At 39.6% G+C, this 16,608-nt stretch overlaps 2 protein-coding genes across 4 annotated transcripts in view; both read left to right on the forward strand.

Annotated features, from left to right (window-relative positions):
• Positions 1-639: 639 nt before the first annotated feature.
• Positions 640-15,805, forward strand: LOC116560072 (torsin-1A-interacting protein 2). Its single transcript, XM_032291267.1, has 3 exons — positions 640-764; positions 1,084-1,218; positions 12,706-15,805. The coding sequence occupies exon 3, from the start codon at positions 13,384-13,386 to the stop codon at positions 13,777-13,779; it is 396 nt and encodes a 131-aa protein (XP_032147158.1). The 5' UTR covers positions 640-764; positions 1,084-1,218; positions 12,706-13,383; the 3' UTR covers positions 13,780-15,805.
• LOC116560071 (torsin-1A-interacting protein 2) overlaps positions 640-16,608 on the forward strand; it is a 34,393-nt gene continuing 18,424 nt past the window's right edge. Inside the window, exons 1-3 of one of the 3 annotated variants that reach the window (XM_032291263.1) lie at positions 640-764; positions 1,084-1,218; positions 12,706-13,123. The gene's annotated coding sequence lies outside the window, so the exon portion shown is untranslated. Of the gene's footprint in view, positions 765-1,083; positions 1,219-12,705; positions 13,124-16,608 lie in introns of those variants that run through there. The other 2 variants (XM_032291265.1, XM_032291264.1) reach the window with 2 other exon arrangements.

Raw genomic sequence — 16,608 nt, forward strand, 5'->3', positions numbered from 1 at the left:
GAGGGAGTTTTACATGAGTAGATTTCTTCTGTGTTGTCTTGAATTGGCGTGGGTCAGGAGCAAGAGTTTTAGACTTCGATTTTGCCCCCAACCAATTGTATGTTCTTGGGTAAGTTGCTCACCATCTCTTAATTTTCACATTTATAAAATTAATAGATCAAAGCAATAGCTATTTTTTGTTACTATCATTTAGCAGACATACTACATACGTCATCTGATTTACTCATAACAATCTTATGAGGTAAACAACGTCCCCATTTGACACTCGGGCAAACAGGTTTAGATTAGGCAACTCTTTTGAGGACATGCTCCTCTTAATGGCACAGAGGGTGAGTTCCAGGACACGGAGCTTGCCCTTACCATTCGGTACTAGTTCTGACTGTGTTGGTCCTGAGTTAGGTCATATGGGTCAGGGTGGTCAGACGTCTTGCAGAGATTCCTGCAATCCTGTCATATAGCTTGAGAACTCGGGGACCTCTGCAGGTTGGTTGCACACATTTACCGTGCCTATCACTGGGTAAGAGGACCTGTAGGTAGAGGGCGAAGGATGGAGAAGGCGGCAGAAGGCAGGGCACAGAGACTACTACTCCCAGCATTCCACGGGCTCCTTCCCGCGGAAAGTGTCTGTCATATGGGCGGGGAGGCTGGACGACATTCGGGCCGCGGCGGCCGCTGGGTGCAGCCGGGCGGTGTGGAGTGGAAAGAGCACTCGAAGGGCTCCCCTGATACTAACAGTTCTACGATTTAAAACTCCGCCAGAATTTGTAAGTAAACAAAATGACTATACAACTTTTCCATGTTTTAGTATTGGAACTGATATGCTGAATTTTTCAAAAGGGCTTTCAGAAACGGCCCCTCCCCACCCCCACCTCCCTACTGCCCAAACGATATTTTTATTTTTATTGTTTTTGAGACCGGTACTTGCCCTGTCACCCAGGCTAGAATACGGTGTCGCGATCATAGCTCACTGCAGCTCCGTACTCCTGGGCTCAAGCGATCCTCCCGCCTCAGCCTCCCGAATAGCTGGGACTACAGGCCCGCAACGCCATGCCCCGCTAATTACTTTATTTTTTATTTTTGTAGAGACAGGATCTCACTATATTGCCCAGGCTGGTCTCGAATGCCTGGCTTCAAGTGATCCTCCCGCCTCAGTCTCCCAAAGTGCTGGGATTACAGGCTTGAGCCACCACACCTGGCCTCACTCGAACAGTAAACGAGGTAGGTTGGGGTTATATTTTCGTTTTGGGATAAAAAGAAACAGAATCTTATAAATATTAAACGGGTTAAGATGTGAATAAATTTTTAGCTTTAAACTTTAAGATGAGAAGCAGAATTATTTTAGGGTTCGAAATGTAAGTGGGAAACTTCCCTACTAGTGCAGGCGGCGGTTACTCCATGCCCGGCAGGCCTAGGTTCTCAGCATTCATCATCCTAATCCTGAAAAGATAGTAATTAAAAAAAACATCGTGCTAAAAAGGGCAAACTTGTAGTTTTATTAAGACCTCCTACCATTTTTCTTATATATTATATATGTACCATACTCTCAGTTGTATTTCATACCCGATAAAAAAGTTTGCACCTTTTCCTTCTTTTAACAAAGTTCTTAGTACTCTCTACTTTATGAGTAATGCTTCATTATCAGACTTGATACTGTTACACAGATCCAGAAATGAGTTACACAGATTAAACATACTGGTTTTGTTTTACCTGTCTTTAGGTTTTAAAACATTTTATTTTGGATCTGTATGAAAGATCCTTTCTTTGTTTTAAGCTGTGGCAGCTATCCATGTTTTTTGAGTTTTATTTTTTCAGCCCAAGATGAGTATAAAGCGTCAGTGGAAACATTTAATAAAAAAAAAAAGAACTCTAAGTAGAGTATAGATGTTCTTGGAAGCCTTTGTGTGGATTAGAACAGTTTGAAAAACCAACATTCGCTGTGAGAACTGAGTGCCTGTCTTCAGTAATGTTTATTATGCTGAACGTGCAGTCCACAACTTGATTACCTGTTTTTCTGCAGGTTTGTGACGTAACCTTGGGTGACTCATTTAAGCACTATTTTATCTAGTTTCTTTGTAATGTAGAGGTAATGTTAGCTTGAGAACTTCAATAATTCACAAAGAAATTAACTTCAGAATTTAGCTAATTATTTGAGGATTATTGGGTATTTTAATGTGTTGTATCTTGTATATAACTTATTTTTGCCTAGTCATTTCTGTATTCCATTCATCTCCATGAACACAGAAGTCAAAACTGTATTCCAGGAAAATCCACACTTCTTTGAAGTGCTACTTGAATTTACTGAAAGAAAGTTTGCTTCAAGAAGCCTTGTCTACTTTCTCACTTTGAGGTCGTTCACTAAGCCAACTGTGAAGGCACATTCACCTGTAGGTTCTACAACCTCCAAAAAAAATGGAAAGAATGAAGAATTGGCTGTTTTTGTTTACCATTTAGAATTTTAATTGTGTTAAAATTTCATTAATATTTCTGCATCATATGAACCACTGGGTTAAACTGTGTTCCACAAGAAGGAATTCAGTAGGTGATCATACATTATCATAAATTTTGCACAGAAATCAAGCATTTGGGAATAAAAAAGGGCATCCCTAACATCAATAATGAGCGTAGACTTTGGAGTCATAGCTGGGTTTGAATTCCTGTGTTGCCACTGTGTGGGCTATTTTCCTCTTTACTAATATTTAAAGGAGTTGGCACATGATTTTTTTTTTTTTTTTTTTTTTTTTGGTGCCATGGTCAGTTATGATCTGTGCACATAATTTTGGTAATTGAAATTTCTGGGAAGAAAATTTATCTGTAATTCCACTACCTCAACAAATCATATTGTTTTGGTTTTTAGAGATTTTCCTTCAGCCCTTGACCATGGGTATATATCATGTAAATAAATGTAATGACATTTTTGCAAAAAGTCAAATTTTAAAACACTGGTTTCTTCTGGGGTTTTGTTTTAATTACATAAAGGAAGCTGCCTGGTTTTGCCTTTAATAGTTCAAATAGGCCAGGTGTTATGGCTCACTCCTGTAATCCCAGCACTTTGGGAGGCTGAGGTGGGTGGATCACTTGAGGTCAGAATTTGAGATCAGCCTGGCCAACGTGGTGAAACTCTGTCTCTACTAAAAATACAAAAAAGTTAGCTGGGCATGGTGGCGGGGGCCTGTACTCCCAGCTTCTCAGCAGGTTTGAGATATAAGAATCGTTTGAACCTGGGAGGTGGAGGTTGCAGTAAGCCGAGATAGCACCATTGCACTCCAGTCTGTACAACAGAGGGAGACTCTGTCTCAAAAACAAAACAAAAAAACAAAGAAAACCAAGGGCAGAGAAGGGGAGAGAGAGGAAAAAAAAAAACACCACCAAGTCAGAAGCTGGAGCAGTCATTTAGGCCTAGGCAGTCTGACCTTGGAGGATAGTTCTATGCTGGGTTCTATATTGGTAGATTTGCTTTATGGATGTTAGGTCCTATTTATAGGCAGGACTTGATCCTGGAGGCTTACTTGTAAGTTCTTTGTATAAAAGTAACATTATTTACAGTTTTTGTCTCTTTGTTTCTTGAGACAGGATCTCTCTCTTACCCAGGCTGGAGTGCCGTGGCACAGTCACAGCTCACTGCAGCCTTGACCTCCCAGTCTCAAGTGATCCTCCCACCTCAGCCTTCCAAGTAGCTGGGACTACAGGCACACACCCCATACTTGACTAATTTTTGTATTATTTTATGTAGCCAGCGTCTCGATATGTTGCCTAGTGCCTAGGCTCTTCTCTGAACCCTTGGGCTCAAGCAGTCCTCTCCTGCCTCAGCCTCCCAAAGGGCTGGGATTATAGGCATGAGACATTGTACCTGACCACAGTATTTTTTAAAGTACTGTATAGAGGTACTTTATAACTACTTTTTTTTTTTGAGACAAGGGCTTGCTCTGTCACCCAGGCTGGAGTATAGTGGCACTATCAATGCAAACTTGAGCTCCTGAGCTCAAGTGATCCTCCCACGTCGGTCTCCCAGGTTAACTGAGACTACAGGCACACACTGCCACACCCAGCTACTTTTTGTATTTTTGTAAAGATAGGGTGTTACTGTGTTGCCCAGGCTGGTCTCAAACTCCTGGCCTGGAGTCATCCTCCCACCTTGGCCTCTCAGAGGGCTGGGATTAAAGGCATGAGCCACTGCGCCTGCCTTATCCCTCCCCCACCCCACTTTTAACTATTTTGACCACTAGATTTTTAACAAATTTTGCAGGAAAATAAAGATTAGGGAAATGTTTAGTTCCTTAAGAGATGAGGCCATTCACCTATAGTTTTATTAGTTGTAGTAAAAATATAACTTATACATAAGGCAAATTATAAGGTTTAAGCTTTCCTTTTTTAAAATTAAAAATACAAGATTTATAATGAAGGAAAACTAACTTTAAACCAATGGTCCTTAAACTTTATAGTGAACACCAGAGTCATCTGGCAAATCTGTGAAAGCAAATTCCTGCAGGAGTCTCAGAGATTCTGGTCTAGGTTGGGGCCTGAATTTGTACTTTTAGCAAGCTCCTAGGTAACGTTAATGATTCCCAGCTAATGAATTTAATATAGTGAGGAAACAAACACTTGTTGTCCGCCTGTCTGGCTTAATAGTTCTATCCCAGTAGCACTGAGCATCCACATCTTGGCTTTTAAAGGAACTGGGACTTTTTAGAGAAGTGGCCGATTTCAGTGCTGGGGGCAGAGAAAATCCGAGATAAGCCTAAAACATCTTGTGGTGCTTGAAAGTAAGGAAATGCTAAAAAAAAAAAAGTTAGGGACCTTGTCGAAAGGACCCAAGAAGCAAGTTGAAGGAGTTCCTAGTATCCAAGTTGGAACAATTTGAGCAATAAAATGAATAATGATAGTATTGGACTTTAACCCATACAATAAAATGAGTTCATATTGATATTGCTAAATAAATAAATAAGTGTGGGGGGAGGGACAACTGTAATTAATAAACATTTATATTTATTATTAATTCCAGTTAATAAACATAGATGGGAAGAAGGAAATACAAAACCACTGTTAGGGAAACAGTACCAAAGTAGTTGTTGCAGACAAAATCCAGTTAGAGGAAAATCAGAATATTAACATAGTCTCTAAGTATCTCTCCCAGGATAATTATTAACTACAAAGAAAAAATAGTGATCTGACAGTGGAGATACTATGTTTACAAAGTGACCAAGGTTAACATCACCAGTAATAAGACAAGGACATCATGAACCCAAAGATAAGCAGTGAGAAGGACACAGCAGCATTTCTGTGGTATTTGCTGTTCTTGCCAAAAATGCATAACCTTTTTATTTTTCTAATCACGATAAAATATTATAAAAACCTAAACCGAGGAACATCCTACGAAATAACTGGCCAGGCCGGGTGTAGAGGCTCATGCCTATAATCCCAGCACTTTGGGCATCCAGGGCAAGAGGGTTGATTGAGCCCAGGAGTTTGAGACCAGCCTAGGCAACGTAGCAAGACCACATCTCTATTTTTTAAAATTAAAAACAAGAAACACCAAACCCCAAATAACTGACCAGTATTCTTCAAAAGTGCCAAGGTCACAAAGACATGAAAGGGTCACAAAAGACATGTAAAGACCGAGGAACTCTCATAGACTGGAGACTAAGGAAAAATAACAACTAAAGGCTACATGATGTGGGGATCCTGGATTGGCCCTGGGAACTTACAGAGGACAGTAGTGGAAAAAATGGTGAAATTTGAACATGGCCTCTAGTTTAATTAATTGAATTGTACAAATGTTAATTTCTTATTTTTGATAACTATAAGATGCTAGATGAAAGATATAAGGGAACTCTGCAATTTTTGCAACTTTTCTGTAAGTCTAAAATTAGTTCAAAATAAAAAGTTTAATAAAAATATGTTGACTTGAAGTAGAACTAAAAGTGAATAGGGAAGTTAAACTAAAACTGGCAGTCAGTTGTGCCACTCACTATCAGAATTTTTTTTTTTTTTTTTTGAGAAGGAGTTTAGCTTTTGTTGCCCAGGCTGGATTGCAGTGGCTCCGTCTTGGCTCACCACAGTAGCCTCCTAGCTTCAAGTGATTTTACTGCTTCAGCCTCCTCAGTAGCTGGGATTACAGGCATGCGCCACCACATCCAGCTAATTTTGTATTTTTAGTAGACACGGGATTTCTTCATGTTGGCCAGGCTGGTCTTGAACTCCTGACCTCAGGTCATCCACCCACCTCCGCCTCCCAAAGTGCTGGGATTACAGTCATGAGTCGCCGCACATGACCACTATCGGAAATCTTAGCAAACTCTTAGATCCTTCATGCATAGCTTAATACCTGTACATGGTCAGCTGAAACTGCAGACACAAGTCAGAGGAGTTTGGAGGGAATAGGAAGGGTAAGTAGGAAAGAAATACTTTCTGTACTCAGAAAATATATATAGAATTTGAACTGTGCCAGGCATTCAGTTCCTATATAAAAAAACAGTTTCCTAAGGAAATAGTTAGAATGCTTTTTGTTCCTAGGCTAGGACTTTTTCAGACTCCCTAGAATAAGTCACCAGTGAGTAAAAATACAGAGAAATGAGTGAGTAAATTGTGAAAATAATAATGCTGGGATATTATGACAGTGGATGTGGTACAGGGGAGTGAGCAAGACTTAGAATTTTAGTTTTAGACAGGCAATAAATAGCTAGCACAAGTTAACGGAAATATCTAAGCTTGGCACCAGATCTGACTGTTGAAAGTTGTATATTAGCCTTAAAGGTTTGGCTGCTGGTGTTTTGAAGTGAAACTGTAGACAGAGTTTGGACCATGGGCTTTTGGAGCATTAGAGCAACATAGAATTTTTATTCTATGTACCAGTAAGTTTCTAAACCAGTTGTTCACCTTTATGATTATCCCCCTCGAAAAGTATGCTAGCAATGCATACACACCTGTTTTGTTTGTCAGTTCCTGGGGCAAGAGAGAGGAGAACATTCTGCAGCTGTTTTCTAACTTTGGATCATATTTTTTATGTGGCTTATCTGTTCTAAGGAGGGAACAGTGTGTGTACTAAATAGTACTGAAGATTGTTATCCACATGCCTTCTCTCAGTCATCTCAAGACTGCCAAATTAAAAGTGCTTTCTCACAAAACAAGTTGACTTTTTCCCAGGAGCGTTTTATTTGCAACAAAAAATTATTTTAGATTATATGAATTCAAAAAGAAGAATGATTCCTTTTTTCATACTCGTTAATCTCTCATCTAAATTCAGAAGTTGTGAAATAGGAAGCTCTTAAGATTTCACTTTGTGTATGAAACTTATTGGAGACTATGTCATACAAAAAAGTTATGATTATTGATTAGCTTTGACTACCCGCTAGAAGAAAATATTTAAAATAGGAATTCAAGAGAGTTTAAAGCATTTATACTTTTTCTATGTGCCTATCTTGATTTTATATATCATACGAGGAATTGGTTGAGGCTGAAGTCTAAAGGATAAATTGCGTGGAAAAATCACTCCAATCCTGACTCAGTCTGAAACTTAATTCTCATGCTACCACGAAAAAGAATGAAGGAATTTTTATCGATTGAAGGCAGGTTTGAGCCTATTATATGTATACATTCAGGAAACTGGAAAGAACAAGATAGACTTTTTAGAGAAGTTAATTAAAAAGTTGCCATGGTTAGTTGATGTAAATGTCAGTGGAGAAATAGAACTACGTTTCTATTTCAGTGTGAAAGTACTATTTTCTTCTCTAAATTTTCTTTTAATAAAGTTTCAGGAAGGATCTTAAATTTATTTAATTCACATACACAAAACCCCTGATTTGTATTTTCTTTTGTATGGCATTTGTGCAGTAGAAAAGCTCCTCAAATTTTGGTTTTTTTGCCCACTGTTTAGTGAAGGAGGTTTGAAAATACAGGCATCCCAGCTTCTGTTGTGGGCCTCCCTAAATTTCCTGTGATCTCTACAGGGGATCTTTTTTATATTCCTCCAAGTGCCCTTAGCCTTTGCCTGTCACTGGTTCCAGTCTGGATTCCCTAGACATCTGGAAGTCCTGAATGATTGTTCTTTCTGTATCCGTAGTACTTGGCATTGGGCCTAGCACATGGTGCTTTCCTCAAATAACTTAAACAATTATGTTTAACAATCAGTAGAGTAATGGTAGTTCTCAAGGTATTTTCAGCATTTCTAAAAACCTAATGACAGTCATATATTTACCTTCAATCAGTTGCTTTGGACTTAAGCTAATGGAGTTGAGAAAGGAAGCTGATTTTACAAATCCAGATCTTTCCAACTCTATATTATAGACATGTAATATATTCTGTCTAATGTAAAATATTGGAAGTTCTAAACCAAGGCTAGTAACAGTCGTTTTTTGTTTTATTTGAAATTCTGTTTGGCAGATCTACATATCTGATTACTAAATATGAGAAAATGAAATTATTATGAGACTGCAGATTGTTTGGACATCTTTCCAAAATGGGGGAGGTGGGGTGGGGTTGGAAAAAAGGTACCTTGGATAGCAAAATGATTAGGAAGCATGGTGCCTATGGTTCTGAGTCATTTCAGATTCCTCTAGGAGTTTAAAAAGATTTACCATCTTTTGGAAAAGAAATACACATATGTATATAGAGAGTTTTATATGTAATTTCAGAGGATTCAGGACTCTCTGAAGTTTGTCCTGTATTTTTTGGTGTGGAAGTGAAAAATTAGAAGGGGTGATTTCTCCCACTGCCAGTATTTATTCATAATGGAAGAGGGTCCTTTGGCTTTTTGAGCAGATTAAATGAGTTAATACAAATAAAGTGTGTAGAACAGAAAATAGCACTCCATTAAGGGTTAGCTACGAAGTGTTATTATCTAACAGACAGAGGGTTACTGTATACCATATACCATTTAATACCCTGCCAAATAACGTTCTCTGAGCTGTAGATTGCTTAGAGGAACTGTGTCTTTTTCTAATTTGTATAAAGGCGTCATATGAAATAGCAACTTCCCTACACACAAATTCATGCCTTCATAGAGTATGCTAAGATAAACCCTCCTTTTCGTACAACCATTAGATAGGCTTCTTTTACCTTGTTTCTATGAAGAGATGACTGCTTAAAATTTTGTGAGGAAAACAGATCCATATCCTTCTATATGGCTCTTCTTTATCCCAGTAAAAGTTGCCTGCTTTGCCTCTGAGCAAGTTAACTGCTGCTGGTCTTCTTGTCCACAGTGTGAAAGTTTGTTTTTGCTTATTAATCTTTCTCTTTTTAAACATTATAATATATTGAATAGAGATGCTGTAAGCTATTAGGATTTATGATACAATGGGTATTGTACCGTCACCCAGTTAAAGGAAACAAAATTACAATTATCTTTGAAATTCTTTGAATGCCCTTCATCTCCCAGGGTTCCCTCTCCCATCAGAGGTAATAATTATCCTGAGGTTTGGACTCACACTTTTTTTTTTCTTTTTTTTTTTGAGACGGAGTTTCACTCTTGTTACCCAGGCTGGAGTGCAATGGCGTGATCTCGGCTCACCGCAACCTCCGCCTCCTGGGTTCAGGCAATTCTCCTGCCTCAGCCTCCTGAGTAGCTGGGATTACAGGCACGTGCCACCATGCCCAGCTAATGTTTTGTATTTTTAGTAGAGACAGGGTTTCACCATGTTGACCAGGATGGTCTCGATCTCTTGACCTCGTGATCCACCTGCCTCGGCCTCCCAAAGTGCTGGGATTACAGGCTTGAGCCACCGCGCCCGGCCCACACTTTTTTTTTTTTAAGCTTTTTAACATACTTATCCCTAAACAATACATTAATTTTATATGCTTTTGAAACTTTATATAAGTGGAAAGTTTATATAAGAATGTGTGCATGTATGTATTTTTTCCTTCTGCTACCTACATTTTTTTTTAAGCTCAACATTCTTGAGTTTCATCTATGTTTATAAGGACAGTATCCTATTGTACAGAAATACCTCAATTTATTCATTATCCTGTTCATGGCCATTTTGGTTATTATTTTGCTATTACACAGTGCCACCATGAATGTTTTTATTCATGTTTTTAAATGTACATGTGTAATTTCTCTAGGGTATATACCTAAGAGTGGAATTGCTGAGTTATAGGAATTGCACATCTTCAGCTTTACTAGGTAATGCCAATTCCAAAAGTGATTACAGATTTATAGTCTTGTCATTAGAGTGTAAGAATTCAAGTTACATTTTATTTTTGTCATTTATTCATCCAGAAATATTTATTGGCCACTATAGCAGTAAATAAGAAGATAAAATGTCCTGCTCTCAGGAAGTTTATATTTTAGTAGAGCAAAATAGCCAAAATAAATAATATAGCAAAATGGTACTTGTTTTATGGGAAAAAAATAAAGCAAGGGTAGTGCTTGTTATCGCACTGCTCGTAGAGCCATATGGGAGATTTGAGTTTAAGAGGATGAGATATAACCAAGAAGTCCTGGGTTTCAGGTGGTGACTGACGTAAACAGAGATGCAAATATCAGGTTGGTCCTGATGCTTTCTACACTTGATCTTAGCCAAAAGTCCGAGAAGTGATGGTCCTGATGCTTTTAAGCAGATAATGGTAGTGAAGCCGTGAGTGTTGGGGTGGGTATGGGGTTAGGAATCTTGCCATTAGCATTTTCCCAGGCCCCTTTCTTTATTCCTACTCATCCATTAGCTCTAAGGCTAAAGAATGAGTGAGGAAGCTGTAATGGGTGGTATTATTCTGAGCATTTGGGGTTCTGGGGCCTCCTATTGGCTCTTGCCTACAGGAGAGGAGGAAAGACTTGTCTGGAACATATGGAACAGTGGAGTTCTCTTGATACAGAATTACTTGGAATTCTAGTGCTTGTTTGATTACTGAAGTTGGAAAACTGAAGGTTGGGGAATGGATGGAATTTTTCTGAGCACTTCGACCTTTAGGGATTTCTCTTGACTCCTACCAAGGAGTCCTCTGGGAAGAGTGGTTTTTCCTACAGTATGTGGAACCCCCTTTGTCAGACTTCTTAGTTTTTGTAGTCTGGTGGATGTAAAATAGTATCTTGCTGATACTACAGTAGTATCTTGTTGTATTTATTTGATTTTGCTCTAAAAATCCAAAATTTGATCATTTAAATGTCAGACTTCTTATTTTTTATCTTCTGTGTTTATTGGGCTCTACCACTGTGGAAGTTTCATTTGTCATCTCTCTGTACCATGACTAGATGCCCAAGGTTTAATTCAGCAGCTGAATCTTTTACTCTGGTAGCTTTTTTTTTTTTTTTTGAGTCGGAGTTTCGCTCTTGTTACCCAGGCTGGAGTGCAATGGCACAATCTCGGCGCAATCTCGGCTCACCGCAACCTCCGCCTCCTGGTTTCAGGCAATTCTCCTGCCTCAGCCTCCTGAGTAGCTGGGATTACAGGCACGTGCCACCATGCCCAGCTGATTTTTTGTATTTTTAGTAGAGACGGGGTTTCACCATGTTGACCAGGATGGTCTCGATCTCTTGACCTCGTGATCCACCCGCCTCGGCCTCCCAAAGTGCTGGGATTACAGGCGTGAGCCACCGCGCCCGGCCTCTGGTAGCTTTTGTCAATAGACCCTCAGGGAACTCTGTTATACCCTGTGCTAACGCTACCTTTTGTCCACTCTGCCTGAGGAACTGAATTAGTAGCCCTCAACCGTATACTGCTACCTAACTTCAGAAAACACATCAGTATATCTATCTTGACTCTCTTTCACCTGCTCTGGGGCTCCCATCAAAATATGGGCCCCATGTTGTAGCACTGTCAGAGGCTCTTCATTTACCTTTTAAATTTACTATTTTAAAATCTGAGAATCACAGCTATTATTTCTGTAAGGAAAGAGTTCTGGCTTACCACAATAAGGCCATAATTCCTTCTGTTTTTCCGGCCAGATCTTTATATTTTAACCCATGCTTTCCCCAGTGTCTCTTATTACTCTCACAGGATCGAGCCTCAGAATTTACAAAAAGAACATGGGAGAAAGGCGTGGTATATAGTACTCTGACAATCTATGACACTCTCTAGGTGACCTTCTACATACATCCTACTGTCCCACCTTGTTTACATGCTACATTCAGTGTCATGAAGGAGTGCAAAGATGATGATAGTATCTGCAAATTCCAACTGACTTGCTATGCATTTTGCAAGAATAGCCTAGGACTATTGCTTAGGGCTATGCCTTACTTGCCTTCTCAGACTGACACTGTGCCTAAACCAATAAAACTAGATGGTGGGCAATGAGACCTGCCCCTTGGATTTCATTCAACTTCCTATGGTTAGCTTTTAAGACTATTATGTAAAAGTTGTGTAAGCTTTTTTGTGGATGGATTGAAACCTATTAGGGAAAGCCTGTCATTGTTACTGTTATCCCATAAGTTATGGGAATGCCGTACCTGGCACTGATTTTACAGAAGAGATGTACAGGAGATCTCAAAGTTTTACCAAGTTAGATGTGATTGTACAGACCTTATGCAAGGTACATATGGAGTAAAAAAGAAATACAGTCCTGAAAAATTAAGCTAGTCCTAGTATAAATGATCTAGAATTCTTTCTAGTACCAACAGATCAATTGGTTTGATCCCATGTTAAATAGTCATGGGAAAACCCATGAGACATTTCTTATCTGCCTATAACTAACCTGAATAATTTCCAAATGCATGTTTCTAATAATAATGTGAGGAACTGCAAAACCCATATGAGTCGTCTGAAGTGTTGTCATTTACAGGTATGTGATGCATTCCAGGTTCTCCATCCAACTCAGCATCAGCTACTTCACAGCAACTGGGTCCTGATTAATGTTCTCCCAAGACAGACTTCACTGGATCTTCGCTCAAGACGACTCTGCCAGGTTTTTCTGACCCCTCTACATTGCTATAAAGTGTCAAGGCCTTAAGACTTGGGTACGTGTATTACAACGGCAAGAGTGCCAGCACCAACAAAAGACCCATTGGACCTGTCAGCTCCTCTGTTTCACCAAGCAGACACAATAACCTTCCCAACAAAGCAGAGTAAGCCAAGTGCCTCTGTGTGACACCACCAGCAGCTGATAACGCATAAGAAAAATATAACTAATTTAAACTAGAGCCCTATCTCTTCTTGAGAAGCTGGGATTTGAAGGAGCTATCCTGAGATCTGTACTGCTAGTAAGTGACTGATAACATTATAAACTGGATCGGTCCCTGAGTTCAGAGACTGAGTTGCAATTGAGTGAAAAATAGACAACGAAATCTTGAAGAATTGCACTGAGGTGCAAACCAAGTTTATTTGGCTCTCCAAGTAATATTGGTTGAACTAAGAAATTGGTAAACCAAACCTGTATTAGGATTGGTTGTTTGGGTGTCTCTCTTTGTCATTGTTGCCTCTTGCTGTTACATTGCTGTCTGTGTTGTCTTTCTAGGTCCAGATGTTTTCCGATAATTCACATTGCCCTGATTGTGGACAACAGTGGTTCCCTAGTTTGGAACTAGGCCACTGGTTGTACCAAACTGAACTTGTTGAAAATGAATGTTACCAGGTATTCTTAGACCGTATTAACAGAGCTGATTATTGCCCTGAGTGTTATCCTGATAATCCTGCTAACAGAAGCCTTGTTCTTCCTTGGTCTTTCCCACTTGAGTGGGCTCCCCAAAATCTCACCAGATGGACCTTTGAGAAAGCTTGCCATCCATTTCTTCTGGGTCCTCCACTGGTTAGAAAAAGAATACATGACTCTCGAGTAGCTGGTTTTAACCCAGCATTACAGTTAATCTTGACCAGAACAGATAAAACCTTAAACAAAAAGCTGGGCCAAAACAAATAGCTTCTGTCATAGTCAGAATTGTCAAGTCTAGAGGCTTTTGTGTGGTTAGCCCAAAGAAGATGGAAAAAGAATTCCTTTCTAAATCTGACCCAGATTGTCACTACTTTGGGGGAACTGCTTAAATTGTTGGATCTGCTTCTGTGGCCTACACATATTTTGCTCACCCTGAATTTAGTCAGTATTCCAGCCAGATTGTCCATCTAGACTGAGGCTAATCCATATTTCCTATTAACAATAATTTGGAACTTACCACTTCTAAAAAACTTTCTGCAGCTTAAATAGTGACATATGAAAGGTAGTCCTAGAGGGCAAGTCTCATACTATGTGCTCCATAATGGTATTTCTAATGATAACTTTTGTGGGAAAGCATCCTTGTTTTAGCTGGATCCTAGATTAGTCCAGTGAATTTTAATAAGAAGTTACACTGTTATAGACTCCACTTCTTATGCATTAGTCAGTGATGATATATATAGATAGATAGATAGATAGATAAAATTTATCCATATATAGCCATCTGTTAATCATTGGCCCTCTTTGGCCCATCCTCAGTGTGGCTATGACATTATTGATTACTGGTCACTGTCAGATAAATCACATTCTATTAGGAAATACCTATGTAGGTTTTGCCGAAACATGCAGAAATGCCACCTGTCTAATACTTACTTGGCTTTACATAAACAAAAGACTGTTTTGTCTTTGTCGTGACTGAATTTACAACGTCCTCCCCTGGAAATGGAAAAGTACCTATCTAGGAGATGTATGACAAAAGAAATTATCAAGCCTGACCTCATATATATTGTGAACAGTCTAGGGGAAGCATCTTCTTAGAACTAAGAAGATCTTGCTGAACATTGGCCACTTTCTGAACTCTATTGTTCATGAAAATCATAGACCCAGAGTTGGGGTTAAGCCACTTAGAAAAAGCTGTTGAAAGCATCTCAGAGTCCACTGAATAATTTTTAAATTACAGTTAACATGCCAGGTATCAAGGTATCTACTGCTTTTATATCACCTCAATAATATTATCAAGGTCCCAGCTTCTTTCTGTCCTTCCCGCTTGGGATCTTTTTCTTTTTTTTTGCTTTTGCTTTTTTAAAAGTAGTGACAAAGTCTTGCTGTATGGCCTAGGCTGGCTGGTCTCCAACTCCTAGGCTCAAGCCATCCTCCCACCTTGGCCTCCCAAGGTGCTGGGATTACAGGTGTGAGCCACCTCACCCAGCCTAGGACCCATGTTTGCTCTTTGTCCCTATGGTTTTTTTCTCAATGCATATGGTATGACTTCTTGTTGTACCAGACTTTGTAATCCCTAGAAAAGGCTGGAAGTGGAGAGCAAACGACTTTCTTTCAAGTCTGTCTTTTATTTGGGAATCAAATCTTTTCCAAAAATCCCTAGCAGATTTTTTTCTACATCTCATTAGAAAGTACCAGTTTATAAGGGAGCCTGGGAAAGTTTGGCAAAGGGGAATAGGGTCAGCATTGCCTGGGTAGGGCACATTGCCTCCATTAATGAAATCAGGGCTCTTTTTATTTTTTTGAGACAGAGTCTTGCTCTTTTGCCCAGGATGGAGTGCAGCAGCGCAATCTCTGCTTATTGCAACCTCCACCTCCCAGGTTCAAGCGATTCTTCTGCCTCAGCCTCCCAAGTAGCTGGGATTACAGGTACCCGCCACCGCACCTGGCTGGTTTTTGTGTTTTTAGTAGAGATGGGGCTTCATCATGTTGGCGGGGCTGGTCTCGAACTCCTGACCTCATGTGATCCATCTGCTGCAGCCTCCCACAGTGCTGGGATTACAGGCATGAGTCACCATGCTTGGCCAGGTCTCTTTTAGCAAGGAAAAAGTGAGGAATGAATGGTTTTTGGTGTGCAGCAAATCATACTTGCCACATGTTGTGAAACCTAAACGTATTTGTTAGTCTGTATGAAGAATGTACCCCAGAGATCCACCCTGTATCTGCCTTATGTCTCTTACAATGGAGGTTCTCTCCTGTTATATTGCTGAATAAACTATGTGAACTGCTAAATTGAGTGAAGACCAGTTAGTTTATCGCTGTTTAATGAAGAACTTCACTATCCTACAACTCTTCCTAAAAAGTGAAAATTTACTTTGAGAGAATACTTTTGAGAATAAAATTATGATTAGTAGTATTGGCCCTTAAATTTTTTCGGTTATTAGAAAATGCTTGTTACAAGGACATATACTAAGAAACAGTCTGCAAATGTGAAAATTTAAATGTCAGCAAAATAGAGAAAAGGTCTTTGTTTCTGTTTTAACCAATCTCTCCGTTAACTAGTAAGATCAGATTAAAAGGATTTATACCATTGATTTCTCAAATCAATACCTAAGCAGAACTTGGGAGAGCTTGTTTAAAAATGTACATTTCCTGGGAGCTGCGGTGGCTCAGGCCAGTTGTCCTGGTGTTTGAGGAGGCGAGGCTATGCGTTCGAGGCCAGCCTGGGCAACAACAACTTCTCATTCATTTGAAAACTAAATGCAGATTTCTTGGTCTGTTTTAGAAATTTTGATTCTTCAGGTTGCTTGTAGGGCCCAGGAATCTGCATATTATAAATAACACCTCAGGCCGGATACAGTGGCATGTACCTTTTATCACAGCTACTTGGGAGGTTGAGGCAGTAAGATTGTTTGAGCCCAGGAGTTCAAGACCAGCCTGGGCAAGATAGTGAGACCCCTGTCTCTTTCAAAAAAAAGAAAAGAAAGATAAATAGTACCTTGGGATATTCTGATGCAGGCGCTCTATGGACCACACTTTGAGAAATGCTATAGTAATATGTCCATAGTGTTTACTTATCTGGCTTACAAGGATGGCAGC

This window comes from Sapajus apella, unplaced genomic scaffold (genome assembly GCF_009761245.1).
Source record: "Sapajus apella isolate SASKATOON/1434 unplaced genomic scaffold, GSC_monkey_1.0 scaffold25, whole genome shotgun sequence".
Classification (NCBI taxonomy): Eukaryota; Metazoa; Chordata; class Mammalia; order Primates; family Cebidae; genus Sapajus; species Sapajus apella.

Excerpts from the sequence above, each read along its gene's own strand:
- LOC116560072 (XM_032291267.1), top strand. The coding sequence starts at position 13,384 with ATGTTTTCCGATAATTCACATTGCCCTGATTGTGGACAACAGTGGTTC.